At 29.1% G+C, this 10,034-nt stretch overlaps 1 protein-coding gene across 1 annotated transcript; it reads left to right on the plus strand.

The window, feature by feature from the left end:
* Positions 1-401: 401 nt before the first annotated feature.
* Positions 402-3,591, plus strand: LOC115715184 (eukaryotic translation initiation factor 5). The gene is made up of 2 exons (XM_030644014.2): positions 402-651; positions 1,696-3,591. The coding sequence occupies exon 2, from the start codon at positions 2,056-2,058 to the stop codon at positions 3,370-3,372; it is 1,317 nt and encodes a 438-aa protein (XP_030499874.2). The 5' UTR covers positions 402-651; positions 1,696-2,055; the 3' UTR covers positions 3,373-3,591.
* The last annotated feature ends 6,443 nt before the right edge of the window (positions 3,592-10,034 follow it).

Here is a 10,034-nt window from a genome sequence, read left to right on the forward strand (position 1 = left end):
AAAATTAATAAAATAAAATAAGTAAATAATTTGACAATATTAATTTCTCATATAAAAAATTGAAATAAAGTAACAAACAATATATTTGAAATATCCCATTTAAATATGAACTTAAATAATTTTATAATGTAAATAAATGTGATATTTTATAATTAAAAATTAACTTATTTAAAAGATAGGTGGTTTCTTAAAATAAAATAGAAGTTAATTGTTTGTTAAAAGAAAAGATAAGAAGCTCTTAAACCATCATTAATCTGTCAAGTAAGCCGATTAGATGAGGTATTGCCTATTATATCTTTTTTTTTTGAGTGTGCCTTATATCTTTTTTACTTCTAATTATTTATTATTTATTATTTATTAGGTATATATATTTAAATATTGTTGCAAAAAGATAATTAGGTATAAATATTATTGTGTGAAGTTGAAGTAGAACACGCTGTTTTTCTTCCGTGGAAAATATCCTTTTCCTATTAAAATTGAATTTGTCTTCCTCCACGCTCTAACCCTATGCATATATAAGAGACACACCTTGGCCGCCTCTCTCTCACACCTCATAATCTCCTTTCTCTTTCTCACTCTCTCTTTTGCTCTTTCCTTGGCGATAGATCGAATCGAAACCCTAATTCTCATATTCTCTCATTACGATTACAGGTATTCCTAGCTCCCTTTTATCTTAGTTTCAACTTAATGTCTTATCATCTCTTTTCTTAGAATTTAGTTTGTTTCCATCCGTCAACGTTTTCTTTGTTTCGATTTTATTTTATTTACTCCTATTTGGAAATAGCCGATGTTAGGGTTTTTATGATTTCTGATATATTGAAAAAAAAAAAAATTAAGAAAAAAATTGTTGTGCTTCGTGTTCGTAAAATGTATTATGCCTCCACCAAATTTATACTGTTCTTAACTTCTCTCTCTACGATTTACTTTGATTTTCTTAATTGATATAGATGATACGATGAGCATAATAACAAACTATGGGACACCTAATTTTATTGTATGCTACCACGGACAACAATTTTTTTGGGTTTTGTTTTTCAAATTGATAATAATGAAGGCAGCGCTGTTTTTTGTTCTTTGTTTTTTGTTTAAGAATAATGATAAAAATTTGTTTATTTATGCGCATATATGATATCTCTTATCATGTATGAGTATTCACTACCTTCAGGCATTGATTTCAGTGTTTTATTGAATCAATATAGGTTATTTGCTTTTGTAGAATTTCAATTTTTACTCGAGCTTTGGTTTATTATTGATCCAAACAATGTTTGGCTGTTTGCAATAGGAAATCGGGTTTTTTTATTACTAGCCGGTTCTTAATTTATTGTCTTGCGATATCATAATGCACTATGATATATTTAAGTTAACCAATGCATGACTGAGTAAGTTTTTCTCATAAGGAATAGTTGGGTGTTGATTTATTTGCTGCACTATTGTTCTTTCCCCTGTTTAATTTGTGTGCAGTAGCTCTTATTGATTCTCTACTAGTTTACCTTTTCAAATTATTTATTTTTTGTTCTCAGCCAAGCTCATATAATTACCTCATGTCTTAAACTGTCTTTGTGCTAATCATCAGTTGTGATCTTTGTCTTTAATAGTTTCCCAGTGGATTTAATTTAAAGTTTTCCTTTATGATTATCAGAGGTGCTTATATATTTACATTCTAATTCCAAATAATTATGCTGTCAAACATTGCAGGTTTTCTGTTGTCTGCTGATTTTCAAGGTGAAGTTGTGAACGTTGTAGTTTATTTTATGTCAGAACAGGCCATATTCTTCTTGGAAACAATTGGGTTGCTTGGTGAGTATTGTCCTTCATCAAGAAAAAAGAACAGGTCCTTGTCAAAAGCTGTTGGCTGTATGCATCTCGGGCCATTTGAGGAATATTCTTGGTGTGGTTGCAAGTGTATGCAACCTTCTTTTTCTGCTGAAGATCAATCCATCTTTGCTGAGAGAATCCTTGAAGGAAATAAATCAGCTGCTTATACTCTTCATTCCAGTATTTCCCTGCTGTGACATCCACTTTTACTTAAATTCCAACTTTATTGCTGAAGTGAAGATGGCCTTACAGAACATAGGGGCAGCAAATAGTGATGATGCCTTCTACCGTTATAAGATGCCCAGAATGATTACAAAAATTGAGGGCAGGGGAAATGGCATTAAGACGAATGTGGTCAACATGGTTGATATTGCGAAGGCTTTGGCAAGGCCAGCTTCTTACACAACTAAGTATTTTGGTTGTGAGCTTGGAGCCCAGTCTAAATTTGATGAGAAAACTGGAACTTCTCTTGTTAACGGGGCACATGAAACTTCTAAGCTAGCTGGACTTCTTGAAAATTTTATTAAGAAATACGTCCAGTGCTATGGTTGCGGAAACCCTGAAACTGAGATAGTTATTACAAAAACTCAGATGCTCCAACTGAAATGTGCTGCGTGTGGGTTTGTGTCTGATGTGGATATGAGGGACAAGCTGACCAGTTTCATTCTTAAGAACCCACCTGAACAGAAGAAGGGATCCAAAGACAAGAAGGCTATGAGAAGAGCTGAGAAGGAGCGAATGAAAGAAGGGGAGGCTGCTGATGAGGAGCTAAAGAAAGTGAAGAAGGATGTGAAGAAAAAGGGCACATCCTCAAAAGATGGTATCACAAAAAATAGCACTTCAAGAAAGAAAACAGGTGGATCTGATGATGGTCATCCATCACCTCCAGAAAGCCATGCTGATGAGAAGGAAGAAATGGAAGATGACGATGATGTGCAATGGCAAACTGACACATCACTCGAGGCAGTTAACCAAAGGATTCAAGAGCAGTTGAGTGCTGTAACAGCTGATATGGTTATGCTATCTACAAATAAGCCAGACAAGAAGACCAAGGCAGCAACCATAACAAGTGATAATGCTCAGAATGGAAACTCAGTTGCTCCTCTGAAACTTATTGATGAACTGAAGGCAAACATAAAGAAAGGCGCTTCAGCCAAACAACTGCAGTCCCTTCTGGCAGCTTCTCCGAAATCAGCTCAGGAAAAGATGACTCTTTTGTTGGAGGCTCTCTTTGACGGTGTTGAAAAAGGTTTTTCAAAGGTAGTGGCCAAAAATAAAAAGTACATTGCTGTGGCTGCTGCTCAGGAGGAGGGATGTCAGATGCTACTACTTAAAGCTATAGAAGCATTTTTCAAAAGGTTGACATCCAGTTTGATGAAAGAAGTTGCACTGGTTCTAAAAGAATTGTACGATGCTGACATCCTCGAGGAAGAGTTCATAATTCTGTGGTTTGAAGAAGGATCTGAAGGAGCCAGCAAAGACTCTCAGATTTGGAACCTTGCTGAACCCTTCATTAATTGGCTTCGGAGTGCTGAGTCGGAAACTGAGGATGAATGATTGTTTTACTTTTCTTTGTGTCTGAGACTTGAATTTGTTTAGTTTTTTCTTTGCTGGGCGCCGAGTCGGAAACTGGATGAATGGTTGTGTTTTATTTTTTCTTTTCTGAGACTTGAATTATTTCGTGTGCTGTGATGAAACCTTAAATATCTCTGCTTGTTGGGGTACTTGCAGGCGCCTCTCATACTATTATTAATGTTGCCGTTGTTTTTTTTGTTTTTTCTTCTTGTTATGTCTCGTTGTGTTCAGAGTTTCTTAGGACACGTTTGGTGATCAAAATTTGAATTTAAAGATTGACAAAACAAATTTTTAAGGGCTCGTTTGTTAAACTAGGCAATATAGTCGCTCTTCGCGCAGTTAATTTATTTATTTTTTTAGTATTATAATAAATTAAGAAACAAACTTGCTTCGGTTGTATTTTGTTTAGTGAGATATCAAATTTTAATTTTTTTTTGATATATTTTTTAATAATATGAGTAATTATTTTTTTTATTTTTATTCGGAAAGTAAATTTAAATATATAGTAAAAAAATTCATGACAATTGAAAAGGACAACCTTAATAATTAATGAGTGTCAAATTTTTTTACCATAAGTCTACGTTTATAGTTTATATGTCATGAAGTACTCGTATATTTATAATTTTTTTTTCTCCTTCAGAAATATTTCGAATGATACCACAATAAAGATGGATACATATATTAATAATAAGATAAGATAGATAAAAATTTTGTAATCATAAATAAAAAAAAATGGGTAAATACCATTTTGGACCCTGTGTTTTGCAAAAGTTACAGATTGGACCCTGTGTTTTGTTAAATGACAAAATGGACCCTGTATTTTCTAAAATAGTAAAAATAGGATCCTGAGCTTAATTTTTTTAATTTTTGACAATTTTTTTTTTTATACAATCAACTTGAAGACAATGATTAATACGAATAGATACAAAAAATGTAAACAGTTTTGTCATAGCACTTTTAGATCGGATTCTAATTAAATTTTATTTTGACAAAAAATCAATTCAGGGTCCTATTTGTACTATTTTAGAAAATAGAAGGTCCATTTTGTCATTTAACAAAACACAGGGTCCAATTGGTAACTTTTGTAAAACAGAGGGTCCAAAATGGTATTTACCCAAAAATTGTGAATGACAATAGGAATAAACTTGTTCTCTTTCATCTTAGTTTTGATTTTATTTTCTGAGCGGCTGAATAAAAGTGAAGGAACTTATTATATTGTTACGTTGGTATATATTTTTGTAGTTTTTTTTTTTTAATTTTAAATAATTATTAATCGTGTAGCATTTTTTTAATAATAAATAATTATAAATTACAATTGATTTGATTCATAAAAAAATAATTGTAAATTATTATTTAGAAACAACTTTATAGTTAGACGATTATTTTTAAGCATATGATTTTTCAAAAAAAGATATACGTATGTATACTTTTTAGTTGATGATGTTTTACCTTTATTTCTTTTAAAAAAATAATTATTAACTAATAAAAAATGATTAAGAAAAAGGAAAAAAAATAAATAAAAAGGTTTAATGAGTGGGAGAGAATTAGCAACAATTTTATTAAATTATAAATAAATATTTTTATATTTTAAATTTTTGTACTCACTAATTAGTAAATCATAATTTAAAAGTACCATATAGGTTCATAGTATTTAGTGTTAGACATTAATTAAAAAAATTGCAATTTAAAATGTTTAGTATGATATATATAGTCAATTAACATTGTTAGACGATAAGATAAAAGAAGAAAATATTATTTCACAATAATATTAACATTTTTTTTTTAGGTTTCTAATATTTTTTATTTGTTACAATATAATACTATACTTATCTTTTTCTCTCTTCTTACTCTTATTCACTTTTTTCCCCCAAAACTTAATTAACAACACATTAAAATTAAACAATAAACTTAATTAATAACAATAATTTTTTTTGAAAGGAATTAATAACAATAGTTAGGCACCTTAATACTATAAACTTAATATTAGAGTGAACTAAAATTGAAATCCTAACTATAAAATTTATAAATATAAAATATATTTTTCATATAATATTAGATGAAAAATCTTATTATATAGTTTATATGCATGATATATACGAAGGGAAAATTTAGAGACATGGTAATTCCAATGGGAAATTTGAATTTTTATGTTTACATTTGGTTAAATTTTTTTCCCTAAACACATAATAACTAATATTTGTAGGATATAACAACTTTTATAATATCCCTAAAATACTCCTCATTTACATCATCCCCATTTACACAATCGGACCCCTCTCATCGGACCCCACATCGGACACAATCGCACCCATCGGACCCTATATCGGACCCCTCGAACCACCCCATTGGACCCTATATCAGACCCATCGAACCCCTCATTAGACCTACCTCTCCTACCTTGCAAATTCACAGTTTCATTCGACCCTATCGGACTCCATCGGACCTACATCGGATCCCATCGGACTTTGCGCAAAATAACAGATCTAAGATTCTAAAACCTAAATCTATCCCTCAATCTAACAAAATCTACCTTAAGCACTAAAATAACAAACAAAATCAATAAAAAAAAATGGTGGTGGTGCGCCGTGGGTCGGTGGGGTAGCGCCATGGGCTGGTGGGTCTCCTCCGTGCGTGTGTGGTCGACGTTTGGGATGATTTGGGGTTTCGGCTGGGGTTGGGACGGCTGGGTTGGGATGAACAGAGAGAATAGAGGGAAGGAGAGAGAATGAGTGTGGGATTTTGAGAGGGGTAGTTTTGGGATTTAGGTAAAGTGGGGTTATTCTAACAATTACCTGTAGTTTAAGTTTTTCTAATCAATTAACCTTTAAATCATGCATACAAAATCAAGTTTCCCATTCCAATAACAAAAATATAAGAATACAACAAAATACAAATAATATTGATAATGTATGTAGGATTAAAAAAAAAAAGTATTGAAAAAAAAAGTGAGAAGTTATTTCAAACACCAATAATTCAATAAACAATATATCAATTGATGACTATTATGACAAAAATATACATGTATGAGTACAACCTTAATTCACTATATTCATGAATATATTACGATAAAATAAAAAGAGAAAAGAAATTACCATGACTTGACTGATATTAAACTTCTATGAATAAACCTTTATTTATCACTTCAACCTTCTCTATATAAAAAATTATGACTACTAATGTGTTGATGCCCCTATGATCAAGAAACATTTATATGAGTGATAGAAAGAATGAATATACATATACATATTAATATTAGGAATACTTCTTAATAAGTATTACTTATTAATGGGTAATAAATAAATTTAACAATAAATATTAATTTTAAAAATATTAAATCATTAAATTTTGGTCCGATAGTGAATAATAAAAGAGAAATTTGAATTTCTATGCTTAATTTAGTTACTTAATTAATGAAAATATCAAAAAATACCTATTTTTACACTATATCAAAAATATGTTTATTTGAAAAATATTTAAGTCAAATTTAACATTTTTTATAACTTTTTTGTTGAAAAGCTTTTTTTTATTATTTTTTTTTCAGCTGGTGGACCAATCTTAGCGTATATAATGTAAAAATAAGAAAATTTTCTAATTAAATAGAAAAATTAATCATAAAAACTAAATTTTTTTTAATATTACCCATTAAGAGTGCACCCATTAATATTAATAGGAATAATTGATACCCCATATATAGTTTCAATAAATTTTTTTGATCATATATAGTTTCAATAATTATTAATTAGGTTGGAATATTTTTTTAAGATATGGTGCTATATATATTAATGTTAAATGGGTTATATAAGTTCGATTATATATATATATATATATAATTGAATATATAAATAGATACAGATATTTATATAGATTTTCAATCTTAATAAAAAAAACTTAAAAAAAGAAAGTAAAAAATAATCATTACGTAAAAAATAGATATTTGAAAAATATATATCATACTATTATAAAAGTGTCTTAATGAAGTGATAGTTTTATTGACATATATACCCTTACAGTGATAATGTACTACTTACATAATGACATATATATCCTATTTTATTTTAAAATTTAACGTGTACAATTTTGAGTTTCTCTTTTTTCTTTTAAAAACAATGACATTTATTTTTCAAAGTTTAAATGTAAAAGTCAAATCTTCTTTAGTATGTGTCATATATATACCCTTAAATTGATAATTCAATTTTCATTTTTTTTTAATGAAGTGATAGTTTTATTGACATATATACCCTTACAGTGATAATGTACTACTTACATAATGACATATATATCCTATTTTATTTTAAAATTTAACGTGTACAATTTTGAGTTTCTCTTTTTTCTTTTAAAAACAATGACATTTATTTTTCAAAGTTTAAATGTAAAAGTCAAATCTTCTTTAGTATGTGTCATATATATACCCTTAAATTGATAATTCAATTTTCATTTTTTTTGAAATGACAGCTATTTTTCAAAGTTTATAAGTAAAAGTCAAATCTTTTTTAGTAAATGTGGTATTGGAGTGATAAATTTTCTCTAAATTTAAAGATAATTATACCTTTATTTTACATTCTACTACGTACTTTTTTTTTTTAATATTCAAAGTCAATATGTTGATTGTATTATGTGAAAAATTGTATTTTTGTAAATGTCAGTTGTATATAAGAAAATATTAAAACTGTAAACGTTTGCAGCAGCAGAAAGTAATTCTGCTACAGCAAAACAGAACAGGCAGAATATAAAATATTTGCAGAAAAATAAATAACTTGACACAAGAGATTTATACGTGGTATCAGTGTTCTCACGAACACTCCTAGTATATATATATATCAATTAATTGATTTTTAGAATTAATAAATAGATTTGATTTTTTCAAAATTTTATAATAATATTTTATTCAATTAATTAATCAATTAATATTTATAAACTTAATAAAAAATTAAAAAAATGAGAGAATTATGGACAAAAGAGATAGTGCTATTTGAAATAATTTTAGACCGCCACGTCACCGCCTCATACTTCTCCTTTATCTATATACTAGTTAACAACCCGCGCTTTGCGGCGGATGTATAAAAAATTTTAACATTACTAATTTTTATATAATTTTTTTTTGAACAATATGAGAAGTTAGGTGTATAAACATGTCAGCTTGAGATGTAATTACAATTTTTTTTTTTTTTGAAATAATGGAAGTTCGACAATATGGTTCATATAATATCGAAGAGGAGATGATGATTTTATTTTAAGTTAGTATAAAAAGATGATTGATGAATAAATATATTTTGGCTTTTTTCCAATCGGAGAAGAAGACGAAGCAGAGTGAAATATGAATAAAATTAGTTTTTATTTTATTAATTTTAATTTATATTTAGTTTTTATAATATTTAAATAATTAAATTTATTTGGACCGATTGATATATGCAACGTGTAAATAAGTATACACAGTGGTAGTTTTATGTGGTATTTAACAGTCAAAATTAACTTATACTTTAAATTTGCCAACAGAAGTAAACATATGATAGTATTACCACCAAAAATAACATAAGGGGTTAAGTGTCTACAAATATAAACATAAGGGAGTTTAGCCGCAAATTTCTCTATTTATAACTAATAAATTAAAAAAAAAATGTGATAGATTTGGAGTTATTATTTTTTTAAAAAATAAAATAAAATGTGGTAGTAGATATAATAATAATAATAGATCCTGGTAAAATATTTCCAACAACTGGCCTCAGGGTCATAATATTGATTTGCTTTCATGAAATATGAATTTAAAACGATGAATATTATTTGTGTGTTGATTTGGATGTGTTCATGTTGGTTTATGTGATTATTTGATGATTGAATGTGATTTACAAAATTTTTCCATGAAAATAATTTTATTTTCTTTTTGAAAATATTTTATTTGAATTCCTTGTGAAAAATTAAGTAACTTTTATTTTTACGGAACTCAATTCCGATAAAAAATGAGAGAGATATGGTGTTTTGAAGTTTCGGGTGTGTTGACCGAGGTTTTCGGCAACCAATAAAATATTATAAGATTATAGAGCTGTAAGAAAATTAGAGAAGGATTTTTACGTGGTTCGGGCGTTAATGAGCCTTAGTCCACGAGTTTATATTATTTATGGATGTCTTTAATACAGAGAATGTATTTGGTGAGTGTCTCACTCTTATAAATACAGAGAATGTTCTTGGTGAGTATTTACTATTCTTGCTCTTATGCAACCCAAGATTCTCGACCCCATTTAATGAGCTTTGAGGGGGTATTTATAGTGTTTTTGGTGGGGTGATCCCCAGAATTATTGTACAAATATATCTATAAGTATCCATAAAGTTGGGCATTCCCAATGAATATACCATGAGTAATGCATGGTCGAATCCCTAGGTGCTGTAGGGCTTTTATGTGGAATGTCCTTATTGTCTTTTGACTGATGTGACTCTTCACAGTGTAGCCGTCGATAGACTTAAATGATCATTACTTTATAGCTGCAGATTGGGGATTGTGCCGTCAGACTTTATTGCGTGTAGCAGTTCCAACACGTTTCCTCCCATGCGGCATTAAATGCGACTTGATTGCTCAGGGAAAACCTGACACCTCACGGAGATGCCTTAGTGTTACTTGGGCTTCCGGGAGCGTATGGAGCTCCCTATGTCTT

This window comes from Cannabis sativa, chromosome 9 (genome assembly GCF_029168945.1).
Source record: "Cannabis sativa cultivar Pink pepper isolate KNU-18-1 chromosome 9, ASM2916894v1, whole genome shotgun sequence".
In the NCBI taxonomy this organism is placed as follows: Eukaryota; Viridiplantae; Streptophyta; class Magnoliopsida; order Rosales; family Cannabaceae; genus Cannabis; species Cannabis sativa.

Excerpts from the sequence above, each read along its gene's own strand:
- LOC115715184 (XM_030644014.2), top strand. The coding sequence starts at position 2,056 with ATGGCCTTACAGAACATAGGGGCAGCAAATAGTGATGATGCCTTCTAC.